The sequence below is a fragment of the Hyla sarda genome, chromosome 2, assembly GCF_029499605.1.
Source record: "Hyla sarda isolate aHylSar1 chromosome 2, aHylSar1.hap1, whole genome shotgun sequence".
NCBI classification, from domain to species: Eukaryota; Metazoa; Chordata; class Amphibia; order Anura; family Hylidae; genus Hyla; species Hyla sarda.
In genome coordinates, this window is record NC_079190.1 from 421159065 (window position 1) to 421177509 (window position 18445).

General features: G+C 41.6%; 1 protein-coding gene across 1 annotated transcript in view; it reads right to left on the reverse strand.

The window, feature by feature from the left end:
* LOC130356856 (cilia- and flagella-associated protein 251-like) overlaps positions 1–16285 on the reverse strand; it is a 50471-nt gene extending 34186 nt beyond the window's left edge. The window contains exons 1-3 of the mRNA XM_056558897.1: positions 16084–16285; positions 8807–8860; positions 3088–3138 (exon numbers count right to left, since the gene is read on the reverse strand). Of these exons, the coding sequence (XP_056414872.1) occupies positions 3088–3138; positions 8807–8860 (105 nt within the window). The 5' untranslated portion in view covers positions 16084–16285. The remainder of the gene's footprint in view (positions 1–3087; positions 3139–8806; positions 8861–16083) is intronic.
* Positions 16286–18445: the final 2160 nt, after the last annotated feature.

Here is an 18445-nt window from a genome sequence, read left to right on the forward strand (position 1 = left end):
AATGTCAGGCTGCTGCTTCCAAAGCCAGCAGGATATTGTCATGTATAAAAAGAGGCATGGACTCAAGGGACAGGGACATAATATGCCCCCTTTATAAAGCATTGGTACGGCCTCAACTGGAATATGCTGTTCAGTTTTGGTCGCCTGTTCATAAAAGGGACACTGTGGAGCTGGAAAGGGTGCAGAGACGTGCTACTAAACTAATATGGGGCTTGGAACATCTTAGCTATGAGGAGCGATTAAAGGAGTTACAATTGTTTAGTCTTGAGAAGAGACGTTTAAGGGGGGATATGATAAACGTATATAATTGGCCCATACAAAAAATATGGAGAAAAACTGTTCCAGGTTAAACCCCCCCAAAGGACGAGGGGTCACTCCCTCCGTCTGGAGAAGAAAAGGTTTAGTCTAAAGGGGCGACACGCCTTCTTTACATAAGGACTGTGAATTTATGGAACGGTCTACCTCAAGAACTGGTCACAGCAGGAACAATTAACAGCTTTAAAACAGGGTTAGATACATTCCTGGAACAAAATAACATTAATGCTTATGCAGAATTATAAAACTACATCCCTTCCCCTTATCCCTTTACACCCTTCCCTTCAATTCTCTGGTTGAACTTGATGGACGTATGTCTTTTTTCAACCATACTAACTATGTAACTATATTGTAGATTTATAGTGCAAGCATGGGTGTCCATGGGGAAATCGCCCCTTTTGGAAAAATGATCACTGAGGGAACACCATGATTTCTTCATACAGTTGCAGGATGGGTGGGGAAATTTCAAAAACGACAGACCCACGCCGCATCTCATTGATTTGAATGAGCCAACTGGAGTCAGATAGTGACTCTGGTCAGATCCTTTTTGCACAACAAAATCTGGTTTTGTTGCTGGACTGAAAACCATGGTATGCTGTGGTTTTAAGTCCAGCAATTAAACTGATGCAGTGCAAAAATGAGCCGACCAAAGTCACTATCTGACTCCAGTCTCAAAAATGAGAGTGAGATGTGGTGTGGGTCCTGCGGGGATACGGCAGCGGCCATCTTTGAAATTTCTCCAGGTGATCCGGCAAATGTATGATAAAAATAGTGGTGTGAATGTAGTCTAACTTGATGACAGGAAGCAATTTTGTCCTGCTTTAGCTGCATGGCCACCCGCCGTCTCCACTGCGATTACAGAACACTAGGTAATCACAGAGCACAGGGTGACACCCTCCAGCCGAATGTCGTAGTGTTGGTACGTGACGTCAGTGAGCAAAGTCTAGCAGCGCTGTGCTGAGGACGGCACCGACATCCGAAAGTAAGACAGCACAGGGTCATTAGCCACACCAGCAGCCATGTGCAGCAGGAGCAGTGGGGCCACAGAGAAATCCTTGCTTGGTACTTTACTGAGTGATTGTTTTTGGGGTGGGGGGCCATGAGGAACAGTAATATAGAGAAGGGGGGAGTGCAGTAATGATGAACAACAATAGAAGGGAAGGAGGGTGGTGGTACTGTAGGAACTGTAATGGAGGAGAAGGATGCAGGCGGCATGAGGAACAGTATGGAAGGAGAAGAGGGGCAGGCATGAGGAACAGTAATGGATGGGAATGGGGTGCTGGCATGAGGAACAGTAATGGATGGGAAGGGGGGTACAGGAATGAGGAACAGTATGGAAGGAGAAGAGGGGCAGGCATGAGGAACAGTAACGGATGGGAAGGGGGGTGCAGGCATGAGGAACAGTAATGGATGGGAAGGGGTGCAGGCATGAGGAACAGTATTGAAGGAGATGGGTGGTGCAGGCATGAGGAACAGTGTGGCAGTATTATATTCAGAGGGTTTAGTGTGTGACAGTATTATGTTCAGAGAGTTCAGTGTGTGGCAGTATTATATTCAGAGGGTTCAGTGGGTGGCAGTATTATTTTCAGAGGGTTCAGTGTGTGGCAGTATTATATTCAGAGGGTACAGTGTGTGACAGTATTATATTCAGAGAGTTCAGTGTGTGGCAGTATTATATTCAGAGGGTTCAGTGTGTGGCAGTATTATTTTCAGGGGGCACAGTGTGTGGCAGTATTATATTCAAAGGGCGCAGTGTGTGACAGCATTATATTCAGAGGGTACAATGTGTGGCAGTATTATATTCAGAGGGTACAGTGTGTGGCAGTATTATATTCAGATGGTACAGTGTGTGGCAATATTATATTCAGAGGGTTCAGTGTGTGGCAGTGTTATATTCAGAGGGTTCAGTGTGTGACAGTATTATATTAAGAGAGTTCAGTGTGTGGCAGTAAAATATTCAGAGGGTTCAGTGTGTGACAGTATTATATTCAGAGAGTTCAGTGTATTAGAGTTGTATCTCTATCTATCTATCAAATTAAAAAAGTAGTTTTTTGGACTATTGCCTTTGGTAAGGGAGGAGGGAGGGACAGACGCTGTGGCTGTATGAGTTCCTAAAATTCCTTATGACACCATGGGGTATGAGGAAGGAAGTCTCTTCTACTCTGGACAGTTCTTTGGGCTGGGTAAATAAGCTTGATATACCCTAGGAAGGAGGAACCTCTGGTGCCAGTTTCATCGATGGAAACAATGGTGCAGGTCATTTATACTGTGTCCACAGATGTGTGGGGTCTACTAGGGTTAGCTACATAGACATAAGATTACTGACACATTCATCAAAACTGGTAAAATCTGCCATAACAAAATCTAGGGGGACATTTATGAAGCCTCTGTCAGCATTCAGGCGTCCCTGCCAGCGCACAGGCTCCCTGGATTCATGTAGAAGCAGACACCTCTATATAAGTCCAGTAAACCTGTGCGCCCATGATGATATCTCCGCCAGCTCTGAGCAAGGGGGGATCTTAGCAGCAGTTTAGGCTGGCAGTGTAAACTGTGATAAATCTGGTGAGCAGCCGCGCCCCTTTTCAATAGGTCACACCCCTTTTGCAATTACCATCTTAAACAGCAAATAATCACACATCTGCAGTTAGAGCAATTATTTGCCTTTTTCACAAATCAACAAAAATATCACAATTGATAAATCCCCCGAATGCCTACTAAACTTTATATGTATACTTTTATATAACAAATGTGATTATCTCCAACGTCACTTACTTCTTCCTGGAATGCCAGAATAATGTCTATAGCCTCGGTCATCTCATAGATCTAGAACAGAACAGATTAAACTTAGTTTTATTCAGCTCATTAAACACATTATGGTGGAATGTATTATATCTATACATTATGATGAAATATAATTATCTTGTTTTACTCATTTCACCTATCAAATGTCTTTATTTGTATCTTATCTAAGTAATAATCTATAGGAAGAAGCCTAAGGATAGAATTACACTAAAGCTTTGTACTGGTGTTTTTTTAGGGTAAAAAACGCCAGAAAAAATGCATGAAAAACTGCCACTGATTTTTTTTCAGGTGTTTTTTCTGGTGTTTTTACCTTTGTGGCCCCCTTGTGGGCGTATTTTAACAAATTTTGTTTGGTACAAAAAAAATAAAATGATGAAGTAGGGATGGGAAAATTTGTAGGGAATTAAGTATTTCTTTTTTATGACAAAAAGTTTTTTACATTTTCAATCAGGTAATGATTTATGTGAGCGGGCAGGGATGTGAAAATGTAGCCGGCAATATTACAAATGGATAAAGGGTCCATGTAATTGTAAAAATAATATATATTTTTATCTTAATTTTGTAAAACTTTTTATTAATAATGTTTTTGATGTATTTTAATAATTTTAATAAATACAGTGGAAAATACAATATCAACTATATGTGCGTGATTATTGTGGTACTATAGAGTCTGTTCCATGTTGGGAGCAGTAGTACCTGCACTAAAGGACAGATCACAGTGGGTCCCACTCCTGAGACCTGTTGTGATCATAATTTCTAGTCATGAGAAGCAGGTGACACGCAGTAACGCTCAACATCCCTGCAATGTACTGTACTCCGGCCAGTGATGTGAAGAGAACTTCACATAACTTATTCATGTTTGCCGGTGATTGGCCGGTACTGTGTGGCCAATCACAGCTGTCAGCCTTTGCACATAAATCATTACCTGATTGAAAATTTAAAAAAAAATTGTTCTAAAAATGAATAAAATTTGTTCCCTACAATTTTTCTCATCCCTTTTGCATCCTTTTTTTTAATGGTATCCTATGAAATTTAATCAAAAAAGCAAACTCCATCCTTTTTTTAGATCACTAAAGTAAAAAAGAGAGTAAAAATCGCCTGCAAAAACGCCAATAATAAAACCCACATGGCTCATTGGGAGAAAAATGCCAAGATTTGCTCGAAAAACACCATATTTTCAACATGAGGTTTTTTTGAAAGTCACCCACTGAGCCAAAAAGATTTATAAAACGCCAAACTGAAAAATGGCCAGTGGACCTAGCATTTTGCAGTGTTTTTGCCTTGCAGCGCTTTTTCAAGGCAAAAACACTGTGCGGCAGAATGGGGGGCAATTTTGCACAAAATCCCAAGTGGAATTCTAGCCCAAGGGTCTATTCACACAGCATAATTTGCGCTTGCGGAATTCTGCCTCAAATGAAAGCCCAATAGACTTCTATGGGATTCCTAGCTCCCATTAACACTTCTGAATTTCCGCACAGATTAAGCACAAATTCCGCATGAAATCCACACAAGCCATAAACTACCCAAGGAAGCGGAATTGGTGCGGAAATTCTGCTGTGTGAATAGACCCTAAAGGGTTTGTCCCATTATTAAGATGTATACCCTATTCCCAGAATGGGGGATAAGTATGCAGTATGATTGCAGGGGGTCTCCCTGTTGGGACCACCTGTGATATCGAGCATGGAAAGGCAGTCATTAGAGAAGAGCGAACTTACAGTAAATTTGATTCGTCACGAACTTCTCGGCTCGGCAGTTGATGACTTATCCTGCGTAAATTAGTTCAGCCTTCAGGTGCTCCGGTGGGCTGGAAAAGGTGGATACATTGCTAGGAAAGAGTCTCCTAGGACTGTATCCACCTTTTCCAGCCCACCGGAGAACCTGAAAGCTGAACTAATTTATGCAGGAAAAGTGATCAACTGCCGAGCCGAGAAGTTCGTGACGAATCAAATTTACTGTAAGTTCGCTCATCTCTAGCAGTCATGTATGCGCTCTGCCTCTCTATACATTGTGTATGGGTTGGCTGTAGATATTTTACTTTACACCTGTTATGAATTGCTTGTCTTGGTAAATCTATCATATTAGGTACTAAGAAAAATAAATAAATAAATATAAACATAGATTTCAACATTGCCTTTTTGAAAAGATGGCACCAAACATCCAGGATTCAGGATTTTATATTGACTCTTTTTTGGGGGACAGATACTTTGAAAGGAGGAGATGTATCAAAATCTGGGCAGAGGAAAAGTTGACCAGTTGCCCATAGCAACCAATTACATTTCATTTTTTTATTTTTCAGAGGCCTTTTTAAAAATGAAAGGAGCAACCTGATTTGTTGCAATGGGAAACCGGTAAATGTTTCCTCTGCACAGGTTTAATAAATCTTCCCCACAATTGAAAAAAGATTTAAAAAAAAAAAAAAAGTTAATCAATTTCAACCTAGATGCTTATTGTGTCCCTACTGTGTTGATCCAGAGGAAGGCAAAAAAAACTTATAAGGCTCATGCCTATTGCCCAATGCCAGGTGGAAATGTTCCTTCCTGATTCCAAATATGGGATCAGAATAAATCCCTGAACCAACGTTCTGTCGCTTTGCATCTAGTATTCATAACCTGTAGTATTATTACTCTCCAGGAATACATCCAGACCTCTTTTCAACTCTTATTGAGCTCCCCTGACCACTTCACCTGGCAGAGGGTTTCCTGGTCTCACTGCTCTAACAGTAAAGATGGGCTTATAGTGGGATAACGCACCCTCTGAAAATATATCTGTAAACAACCATGGCACCTATGAGGTTAAACAGCGGTGATAAGAGGTTTCTCTGATCCTGGCTATTAGAGCAGGAGATCGCCTGTCATTATTTAGCCATTACCAGGTACAGCCGACATGGGAAACCCAATCTAGGCCAAGGCTTCCTAGTGACCACTATACAAAGACTGATTGAGGTCACTAAGAGGTAAATGTTGATGGCCTGCCTTTAGGAAAGGCCACCAATATTTGATGGTTGGGATGCTCCCTGAACACCATGGGGAAATGTTATCAAAACCTATGTCTAGGAAAAGTTTACCAGTTGCCCTTACAACAAATCAGAGTGCTTCTTTTATTTTTCAGAGGCCTTTTCAAAAATTGAAGGAGCAATCTGGTTGCAATGGGCAACTGGTCATCTTTCCCTCTGCACAGGTTTTGATAAATCTTCCCACATATCTTCTTCATTATGTCTACAGGATCAGCAGGTTGTCCATATAGGCAGCTGTGAATGATAATGAAGGACAGTTCCATTAAAGGGGTTCTCCGGTGCTTAAACATCTTATCCCCTATCCAAAGGGATAGGATGCCTGATCGCGGGAGTCCCGTCGCTGGGGACCCCCGGGATCATGCACGCGGCACCCCGTTTGTAATCAGTCCCCGGAGCGTGTCCGCTCCGGGACTGATTACCGACGACTACAGGACTCCGCCCCTCAATGCAAGCCTACGGGAGGGGGCATGATAGCTATCACACGCCGGCGCAGGCGTGACGTCACACGCCGCCCGCCCTGTAGTCGCCCGTAATCTGACCTGGAGCGAACACGCTCCGGGGACTGATTACAAACAGGGTGCCGCGTGCATGATCACGGGGGTCCCCAGCGGTGGGACTCCCACGATCAGGCATCTTATCCCCTATCTTTTGGATAGGGGATAAGATGTTTAAGCACCGGAGAACCCCTTTAAAGTGAAAGAGCGCTGCCTATCAATGTGTTAGACATTTAAATAGGAACTCCAGTGGAAAACCAATGTTTTCAAATCAACTGGTGCCAGAAAGTTAAACAGTTTTGTAATCCTTCTAGTACTTATCAGCTGCTGTATACTACAGATATACTACAGAGAAGTTTGTGTAGTTATTTCCAGTCTGACCACAGTTCTCTCCTTTGACACCACTGTCCATGTCAGGAACTGTCCAGATTAGAAGCATAATCCCATAGAAAACCTCCCCAGCTCTGGACAGTTCCTGACATGGATAGACTGGACTGGACTTGTCAGACTGGAAAGAATTTCACAAATTTCTCTTTAGTATATTTTTAGCATACAGCAGCTGATAAGTACTAGAAGGGTTAAGATTTTTAAATAGAAGTAATTTACAAAACTGTTTAACTTTATAGCAACAGTTGATTTGAAAACATTATTTTTCCACCGGAGTTCCCCTTTAAATATTAAAGGGGTATTCCAATGTTTTGTAAAAAAAAAAAAAATCATATGCTGCTGGGGCAGGAAAAAAAAATATATATATATCTAGCCCAATGCCCTGTTGGTCCACCCCAGCTTTGTTTTGCCCCAGTTAGGTCCCCTAATCTTTCTTCTAACACAGTGGTGTCCTCTGATGGACAGTTATTGGCTCAGCGAGCAGGTCCTGGACTAAGTGCCTGTCTCAAAGGCAGGAAGAAAATATAAAATTGGGGGACCAGAAGGAGACACACAGGAGCTGCGGGGGACCAGGGCTGGGTTTGTATGGCTTTTTAGGCAATTTTTCCACGTCACAGCCACATTTAAAAAAAAAAAATTTTAGAAAGCAGTCTGTCACATGTGCTCAGTGTGAACCTGCTTTCATCTGTGAAGAGCACGGGGCGACAGTGGTGCATTTGCCAATGCACGGTGTTCCGCTGAAAGCACAACCACCACCTGCAGATGTCGGGCCCTCATACCACCCTCATAGAGTCTGTTTCTGACCATTTGAGAGAACACGTACATTTGTGGCTTGCTGGAGGTCGTTTTACAGGGCTCTGGCAGTGCTCCTCCTGCTCCTCCTTGCGCAAAGGCAGAGGTAGCGGTCCTGCTGCAGGGTTGTTGCCCTCCTACTCCATGTCTCTTGATGTACTGGCCTGTCTCCTGGTAGCGCCTCCATGCTCTGAACACTACGCTGACATACACAGCAAACCTTCTTGCCACAGCTCACATTGATGTACCATCCTGGATGAGCTGAACTACCTGAGTCACTTGTGTGGGTTGTAGACTCCGTCTCATGCTACCACTAGACGGAAAGCACCGCCAGCATTCAAAAGTGACCAAAACATCAGCCAGGAAGCATAGGAACTGAGAAGTGGACTGTGGGCACCACCTATAAAACCGCTCCTTTATTAATTGTTAATTGTTTTGTTAATTGCCTATAATTTCCACCTGTTGTCTGTTCCATTTGCACAACAGCATGTGAAATCGATTGTCAATCAGTGTTGCTTCCTGAGTGGACAGTGCGATTTCACAGAAGTGTCATTGACTTGGAGTTCCATTGTGTTGTTTAAGTGTTCTCTTTATTTTGTTGAGCAGAGTAGTAATATATTCATCTGCACCATCCCTGGAGGACATTTATGTCCCCAGGGATGGTGAGGATTTGCAGTTTGTAAGTACCCCCTAGCCACCCTGTAAGTAGCCACCTAGTCGGGGAAATATACTTATCTAGTTTTGCCGCTTTGGGTGCAGTAATGTCCCCTCGGCATGATTGACAGCTGCTGAAACTTAGCACCAACCGTTTGACTCTTCAGCTGGTAACACAGGCGATCAAAACTAAATGTATGGGTAATCTTATCCCTCTAGCACCTAAATGCAAAGATCTGCAGCTTCTACACCTTGTATGGAGCTGATTCAGGAGCAGATTCACTTTAAATGAGCAATTATTATTCACAACTATAGGATTAATGAAAGTCAACACAAACATGAGATTTACCTCGTCATCCGTGTAGTCATAGTGGGGTGTCCTCTCAAATGTGTGGCGCTCCATCTCCAAAAAAAGAGAGACAGAGGTCAGCTTTTTGACTCGTTCTGTAAACACTAAAGACATATTCCTGCACAATATTCATATAACCTGATTTCTTAGTGATTGACATATACAATTATTCTTTATATATTTACCACATTACTGTTTGTATAATAATAAAATATGTATTTTCTGCACCAGTATTTTTCATGATTTCTGTTTCTTGCTGTCATCAATAGGAACCTTCAGGGTTGGACACAGACAGCAGAGGACACCTGCATAAGAACAGCATATCAGCCTTTCATAGAGCTCCCCCTTATGTTCCTCTAACAACCCATCAGCATCTGTAAGCTATGAGATGTATTATTACATGCAATCTAATGGGCAGTAGGAAGCTGCTTATAAGGTGGCAGTGGATCCTTTTACTACTTGACCCCTATACAATAGTCTGCACATGAAACATGTCCACCCCTGGGAACCTTCATTGTTACTTCCAATGGCTGAATATCTCTCCCAATCATGTGATCACTGGGTTGCTCTGCTTATTATAGGACAAAGCTCTTATACCTGTCCTGATAGGGTATGTTCACATGGGGCAGATACACTATGGAATTTTTTTTTGCATTTAACCCCTTAAGGACCAAGTCATTTTTCACCTTAAAGGGGTATTCCAGGAAAAAACGTGTTTTTATATTTCAACTGGCTCCAGTTAAACAGATTTGTAAATTACTTCTATTAAAAAATCTTAATCCTTTCAGTACTTATGAGCTTCTGAAGGTAAGGTTGTTCTTTTCTGTCTAAATCCTCTCTGATGTCACCTGTCTCGGGAAAGGCCCAGTTTAGAAGCAAATCCCCATAGCAAACTTCTTCTAAACTGGGCGTTTCCCAAGACAGGTGTCATCAGAGAGGATTTAGACAGAAAAGAACAACCTTAACTTCAGAAGCACATAAGTACTGAAAGGATTATTTGTTAATAGAAGTAATTTACAAATCTGTTTAACTTTCTGGAGCCAGTTGATATATGTAAAAAAGTTTTTTCCTGGAATACCCCTTTAAGGACCAGAGCGTTTTTTGCACATCTGACCACTGTCACTTTAAGCATTATTAACTCTGGGATGCTTTTACTTTTCATTCTGATTCCGAGAATGTTTTTTCTTGACAAATTCTACTTTATGTTATTTATTAAATTTTTTCAATACTTGCATCATTTCTTGGTGATAAATTCCAAAATTTGATGGAAAATTTAGCATTTTTCTAAATTTGAAGCTCTCTGCTTGTAAAGAAAATAGACATTCCAAATAAATTATATATTGATTCACATATACAATATGTCTACTTTATGTTGGCATCATAAAGTTGACATGTTTTTACTTTTGGAAGACATCAGAGGGCTTCAATGTTCAGCAGCAATTTTCCAATTTTTCACAAAATTTTCTAAATCGGAATTTTTCAGGGACCAGTTCAGATTTGAAGTGGATTTGAAGGGCCTTCATATTAGAAATACGCCACAAATGACCCCCATTATAAAAACTGCACCCCTCAAAGTATTCAAAATGACATTCAGTAAGTGTGTTAACCCTTTAGGTGTTTCACAGGAATAGCAGCAAAGTGAAGGAGAAAATTCTAAATCTTAATTTTTTACACTAGCATGTTCTTGTAGACCCAGTTTTTGAATTTTTACCAGGAGTAATAGGAGGAAAAAAAAATTTTGACCCAATTTCTCTTGAGTAAGGAAATACCTCATATGTGTATGTCAAGTGTTCGACGGGCGCAGTAGAGGGCTCAGAAGGGAAGGTACAACAATGGGATTTTGGAGAGTGAATTTTGCTGAAATGTTTTTTGGGGTTATGTCACATTTAGAAAGCCCCTATGATACCAGAACAGCAGAAAACACCCCACATGGCATACCATTTTGGAAACTACACCACTCAAGGCACGTAACAAGGGGTCCATTGAGCCTTAACACCCCACAGGTATTTGACGGCTTTTCATTAAAGTCGGATGTGTAAATTAAAAAAATATTTTTTTTTTACTAAAGTGCAGTTTTTCCCCCCACAAATTTACCATTTTTACAAAGGGTAATGGGAGAAAATGCCCCCCAAAATTTGTAACCCCATCTCTTTTGAGTATGGAAATACCCCATGTTAGGACGTAAAATGCTCTGCGGGAGAACTACAATGCTCAGAAGAGAAGGAGTCACATTTGGCTTTTGGAAAGCAAATTTTGCTGAAATGGTTTTGGGGGGGGCATTTCATATTTAGGAAGCCCCTATCGAGCAACAGCAAAAAAAAAAAAAAAACACGTGGCATACTATTTTGGAAACTTCACCCCTCAAGGAACGTAACAAGGGGTGCAGTGAGCCTTAAAACCTCACAGGTGTTTGACGTCTTTTTGTTAAAGTTGGATGTGTAAATGAAAAAAAAAAAAAATGTTTTCACTAAAATGCTGGTTTTTCCCCAAATTTTAAAGTTTTACAAGGGGTGATAGGAGACAATTACCCCCAAAATTTTTAACCCCATTTCTTCAGAGTATGGAAATACCCCATGTCTCGCCCCCTGCCATAGACTTACATTGAGGGGTGGAGCGTGACGTCATGCCGTGATCGACAGTCATCAGACCCGGAGTGGATGTTTGCTCCTGGGCCTGATGACAGCGGGGTGCTGCGTGCGAGATCGCGGGGGTCCCAAGCGGCGGGCCACTTATCCCCTATCCTTTAGATAGGGGATAAGTTGTCAGCACGGTAGTACCCCTTTAAAGGGGTTATCCAGGAAAAAACTTTTTTTTATATATCAACTAGCTCCAGAAAGTTAAACTAATTTGTAAATAACTTCTCTTAAAAAATCTTAATCCTTTCAGTACTTATGAGCTTCTGAAGTTAAGGTTGTTCTTTTATGTCTAAGTGCTCTTTGATGACACGTGTCTCGGGAACCGCCCAGTTTAGAAGAGGTTTGCTATGGGGATTTGCTTCTAAACTGGGCGGTTCCCGAGACACGTGTGATCAGAGAGCACTTAGACAGAAAAGAACAACCTTAACTTCAGAAGCTCATAAGTACTGAAAGGATTAAGATGTTTTAATAGAAGTACTTGACAAATCTGTTTCTGGAGCCAGTTGATATATAAAAAAAAAAGTTTTTCCTGGATAACCCCTTTAAGGCTCACTATACCGTTTGTTACATTCCATGATGGGGTGTAGTTTCCAAAATGGGGCCACATGTGGGTATTTATTTTTTTCCGTTCATGTCAGAACCTCTGTAAGATCAGCCACCCCTGTGCAAATCACCAATTTAGGCCTCAAATGTACATAGTATGCTCTCACTCCTGAGCCTTGTTGTGCGTCTCGCAGAGCATTTTACGCCCACATATGGGGTATTTCTGTACTCAGGAGAAATTGCATTACAAATTTTGGGGGTCTTTTTATTCCTTTTACCGCTTGTGAAAATAAAAAGTATGAGGCAACACCAGCATGTTAGTGTAAAAATTAAAAAAATGTTTACACTAACAGGCTGGTGTAGCCCCCAACTTATCCTTTTCATAAGGAGTAAAAGGAGAAAAAGACCCCCAAAATTTGTAGTGCAATTTCTCCCGAGTATAGAAATTCTCCATATATGGCCCTAAACTGTGTCCTTGAAATACGACAGGGCTTCGAAGTGAGAGAGCGCCATGCGCATTTGAGAACTAAATTAGGGATTGCATAGGGGTGGACATAGGGGTATTCTATGCCAGTGATTCCCAAACAGGGTGCCTCCAGCTGTTGCTAAACTCCCAGCATGCTTGGACAGTCAGTGGCTGTCCGGAAATGCTGGGAGTTGTTGTTTTACAACAGCTGGAGGCTCCATTTTGGAAAAACTGCTGTACAATATGTTTTTCATTTTTATTGGGGGGGGGACAGTGTAAGGGGGTGTATATATAGGGTTTTACCCTTCATTATGTGTTAGTGTAGTGTAGTGTTTTTAGGGTACATTCACAGGGGCGGGTTTATGGTGAGTTTCCCGCTAGGAGTTTGGGCTGCGGCGAAAAATTTTCCGCAGCTCAAACTTGAAGCAGTAAACTCACTGTAAACTCACCCGTGTGAATGTACCCTGTACATTCACATTGGGGGGGGGGGGGGGGGGGGAGCAAGCCTTCAGCTGTTTCAAAACTACAGCTCCCAGTATGTACTGACAGACCATGCATGCTGGGAGTTGTACTTTTGCAACAGCTTCAGTTAGGTTCTGTTACCTAACTCAGTATTTTCCAATCCAGCTGTTTCAAAACTACAACTGAGATGTAGTTATGCAACAGCTGGAGGTACGAAACTACAACTCCCAGCATGCCGAGAAAGCTATTTGCAACATCTGGAGGGCTACTGTTTAGAGACCACTGCACAGCGATCTCCAAACTGTAGCCCTCCAGATGTTGCTAGGCAACTCACTGGCTTCCTTAGAATCCAGGGAGCCACATCGCCATCCTCTGCCGCCACCGATCGCCGCCCGCTGCCACCGATTGCCACCCGCTGCCGATGAGTAAGTGGACCTCTGGCGCGGTTCCCCGATGTTTCCCCGTTCTGTCTGGCCTACTGTGGGTGGGCAGAACTGGGGAACCGAACGTTAAACTCCCCCCCCCCCCACGATCTGCTATTGGTCGTCGTGTCTTGGACAACCCCGATCCCCCTTATTTTCTAGGTCACCGTAGACCAGTATGACCTGGAATCACCACAAATCGCCAGTGTGAATTCACCGGCGATTGCTGACATGGGGGGGGGGGTCTCAGCAGTCACTCCGGTCCGGTCCCCGCCTGGTGTGCGGCGAGGACCAAAATTTCCACGGGTGTACAGGAACGCCCTTGGTCCTTAAGTACCAGGGATCGAAGGCGTACCTGTACGCCCTTGGTCCTTAAGCGGGTAATAAACAAATTGCTAAACAAAAGAATGCAGAAATGGTATGTAAAACTAAACTACTTATACAGTGATCCCTCAACTTATAATGGCCTCAACATACAATAGTTTCAACATACAATGGTCTTTTCTGGACCATTGTAACTTGAAACCAGACTCAACATGGCTGGAAGAAATGACCAATCAGAATGGACATTTTACTGGTAAAACCCCTGTATTATTGAAGTGCATGCACTGAATTCCTGTCTGGTAGCGCCCCCTACAGAGCAGGGAGATATTACATGTTCTGTACTACTCTTTACCTGTGCCAGGGTTAGCTGCTCCTTTGGACACCAGGTAAAGGTGACTAGTGTTGCTCGCGAATATTTGCAATCCAAATTTTATTCGCGAATATCGCATATTCGCGAATTTGCGAATATTCGCGAATATAGCACTATATATTCATAATTACGAATATTGTTTTTTTTTTTTTTTTTTTTTCACAGTACACATCACAGTGATCACCCCTCTCTGCTTCCAGCTTGTGTGGTGTAAAGAATGCTCTAATACTACTGTGTGAGACTGGCGTGCGAATTTTCGCTTATGCTTATTTTTGTATATGCTAATTTTCGCATATGTTAATCTCGCATATGCAAAAATAAAACGTGAATATTACGAATATGCGAATTTAGCGAATAAATGACGAATATTCGTCCATATATTTGCGAAATATCGCAAATTCGAATATGGCCTATACTGCTCAACACTAAAGGCGACTCAATTTTACTTTTTTTGGACATTATCCTCTACATAGACAGTGATTTACAGCAACCAGCAGCTCTTTCTTACTTTTATATGTAAGGACTTGCTTTATCTATATTAGTTCTCTACCTATTTTTGTTTACTCCTAACTTTTTTCCTATTTTTGGATGACATTTTGGAGGCTTCAGAACCAATTACCAGCTTTCCCTAGAGTTATGGTCTCAACATACAATGGTTTTAACATACAATGGTTGTCCTGGAACCAATTAATATTGTAACTTGAGGGAAAATTGTACTAAACTTATACTAGACAGTCTAAAGATGTACCAGATAAATTTGGTGATTTTGAAAGTTTACACTGTCCAAGAATCAATAGTATTAGTATATTTGCTCCACTGACAAACAAAAATTATTACCAAAACCAAAATTAACAACCTGGCCCAGAATTCTGATGTAAACAATTAACTGTACATAGAAGATGTGGCAAGGGGAAGAGAGGTGCACTGATTCTTATATCATGTGATTCAAGGAATTCTATTGAAAAATGCCATTTTTTTTTCACCTATAGAGGACTATGAGAGGAGAAACACCACAATTTAATTTAGAAAAGAAAAAATAAAATAAAAAATAAAAACATAGCTAGTAAATGCAGTGATTTTGAAAAGTTTCCATTGAGCCAAAAAAAAAAAAACACCATTAAAGGATGAGGTAATGCCAAAAATTAAAGAATAACTCCGGGATGTAACAACTGATCCCCTATCCTAAGGATAGGGGATAAGTGTTAGATCGCTGGGGGTCTGACTGCTGGGGCCCCCCGCTATCTCCTGCAGTGAGCCCCGGCTCCCTGCATGAAACGGGCCTTTTCGTCCACAGCACGAACCTGTGGCTGACATGCCCCCTCCATGCAGTTCTATGGCAGAGCCGGAGATTGCTGAAAGCAGCGATCCAGCTCACCCTTAGAGCTGCATGGAAGCGGCGTGTTGGCCACCGCTTTGTGTGGTGGTCGACACGCTCCATTCATGCTGAGAACCGGGGCACCGTTCGGGAGATCCAGTGGTCAGATCCCCCGCGACCTTAGGATAGGGGATAAGTTGTTACATCCAGGCATTATCCTTTAAAACACTATGTAGGTATGGAATTTCCTATTTTCATATTGACTCCTAGCTAACATCTGGCAGCGGTAGTTTTGGCCCAAATGCATTTTGGGGGCATTTGTGAGCAAAAGGGCTGTGTTTTAATTTTTTTGCGTAAAGCAGTGCTCTCCAACATGTAAAGGAAGAGTGATGCAGTTGCCCATAGCAACCCATTAGATCGCTTCTTTCATTTTTTAACAGGCCTCTATAAAAATGAAAGAAGCGATCTGATTGGTTGCTATGGGCAACTGCACCACTCTTCCTCTACAAAGGTTTTGATAAATCTCCCCCATAGAGCCCAGTTCATATAATAATAAGATGATATATGTGCCAGTCGGTGACCAGTTAATGCCCATCACATGCCAGTCTCATGACCTATTATTTCAGACATATATTTACAGTTGGAGCAATATACAGCTATAATATACATTGGATGTGTAACTGAACAGAAATATGTGACGATATTAATGAGGGATAATATAGTTTAGAGTAGGACTTACCACTGAATGATCCGGAAAGGTTGGTATAACCTGAAGATAATCCGGCAAGTGAGGTGTAACCTAAAATAAAAGCACACACACAGACACACAACAACAAACAACACACACAGACACTCAGACACAACAAATAATACAATAATACAGTTGTAGTGCTCAGAAATAACAGAATAGCTCCTCCTCTGGCGGTCGCTCCAGCTGAGTGACTGTTCGTCGTCAGGACAACAGACAAACGTACCGTGCAGGTGCCAGGCCAGACCGACCAATCACAGGCCAGCTCACTTGTATCCAGACCAACCAATCACAAACCAGCTCTTTTGTATGCAGCTGATCTGCTGGATTCATACATATAATAGGGTTTTAGGATGATTGATAAATCTCCCCAATAATTGTGGATCAATACCCATAATTCCTGCTGAAACCTCTACAATAGTGGGCCCTGACTTCAATCCCCTATGAATTATTCATGGAAGTGCCTGTCCTTAATGCAAAAGCTGCTCCTCAGCATATTTCCTATATATAATTTACATTTATAGACACCACACAGGTAAATCCGCATATGTGCTACTCCATGTCACCCTGGGACCTCATCCAACTGCTCATATGTTATGTTTCCTTCCTTGTATAGGAAACTGAATTGTAAGCAATAACTAATACAAAGCTTGTATATATAAAGTAATGAAGGCATATTGTAAAATAGAAGAATATTTGAAGTCACAAAAGGGTCTTTATGATCTTCCATGACCATTTAAACAGTATAAGGCAGTGTATTATATACAGGCCATGGGGCTATAATTTATTATCTTACACAACGCAGCTGCTGCAGAACCTCTTTTGACTTTCAAAATGGTCAGCTCATATGGACCACTTCTGGCAGTTAGTACCAAGTAGTACCAAGAGTTGTGTGCCCTCATTTTATACAACATGGGGAAAACATTTAATCTCGAAAAAACAAAGGATTGTTGGGGAGATTTATCAAAACCTGTGCAGAGGAAAAGTTGACCAGTTGCCAGTAGCAACCAATCAGATTGCTTCTTTTATTTTTCAGAGGCCCATTTCAAAATGAAAGAAGCAATCTGATTGGTTGCTATGGGCAACTGGGCAACTTTTCCTCTGCACAGGTTTTAATAAATCTTCCCCTGTATGTTTAGTTGGGTGCAGGCCCATCATAATATGGACATTATCATAAGTCACATTTACATAACATGTTATTTTTATAGATCTACTACTGAATACATTGCGGTATTACGCATGTGAAAGAGTTGATATTTTACTCTTTGCTGCCCCTACTTATGAGCAATATATGTATGTGTAAGAATGTATAGATCCTTGGTCACATGACTCATCTTAGCTAGATTCTATGCAGAAACTGCTAGTCTACCACGTCCAACCCTTTCTCCCTAGAGGACTTGAACCTGATTGTCTCATATATCTGCTTGGTCCCATGTGAGAGGAGTTTAGGCCTAGTCAGAACTCATTTTCCAGTTATCTCCAAAATCCTGCTTCCTGCTCCAATGAGAAGAATTGTCCAGTCAGTAAAAAGTAGTAGCTGAGCAAGGACTCTTCTGCATACACTTAACTCTTTGTTGGCTTCCAGTCATGCTAAGTGCTGTGTAGCTATCACATCACAAGCAACTTTAATCCACACCCTTTGGCAGGAAATTGTGCTGCAAACTGAAACCTGAGCAGGGTCTCTACAGTAGATTGTGTGTATATAAATAAAAATATAGAAAATGGTAGAGCAGCACCTCAAATAAAGATGTAGAAATAGTAAGGGTGCGCGTCGGTCACTGGGACCCTGGTCCTGGGTCCAAATTCACAGCATAGAACAAAAAGCATGACCGCAGCACTCCATAAGGTGAAAGAAAAAAGTGTCTTTATTCCATGAACAAAACTTGGTGCGACGTTTCGGTGTCCTCACAACACCATTCTCAAGCCTTGAGGCTTGAGAATGGTGTTGTGAGGACACCGAAACGTCGCACCAAGTTTTGTTCATGGAATAAAGACACTTTTTTCTTTCACCTTATGGAGTGCTGCGGTCATCCCTTTTGTTCTATGCTGTAAATAAAAATATATATATTTAAATAAACATATACCAGCGCTGAAAGGGTTAAACAATAGAGATACTTTTATTGTTGCATGCTGATGTAATCTGCAGATAGTGGTAATAATCCTCAATGTGCCGATGGTCTAGATAGAAAAAAAATGAAGTATAAAAGCACAAGAATGGGACTTGCAAGTTATTCACTTGGTAAATAGTCCGTACCCCTTAAATATTGATGACAGTTGTAGTCTATATAGTAGTTATACAACTGTCTTGAGGCTTTGTTTACACTTTGTGTTTCTTGGTGCTTTTTTCTGTTTT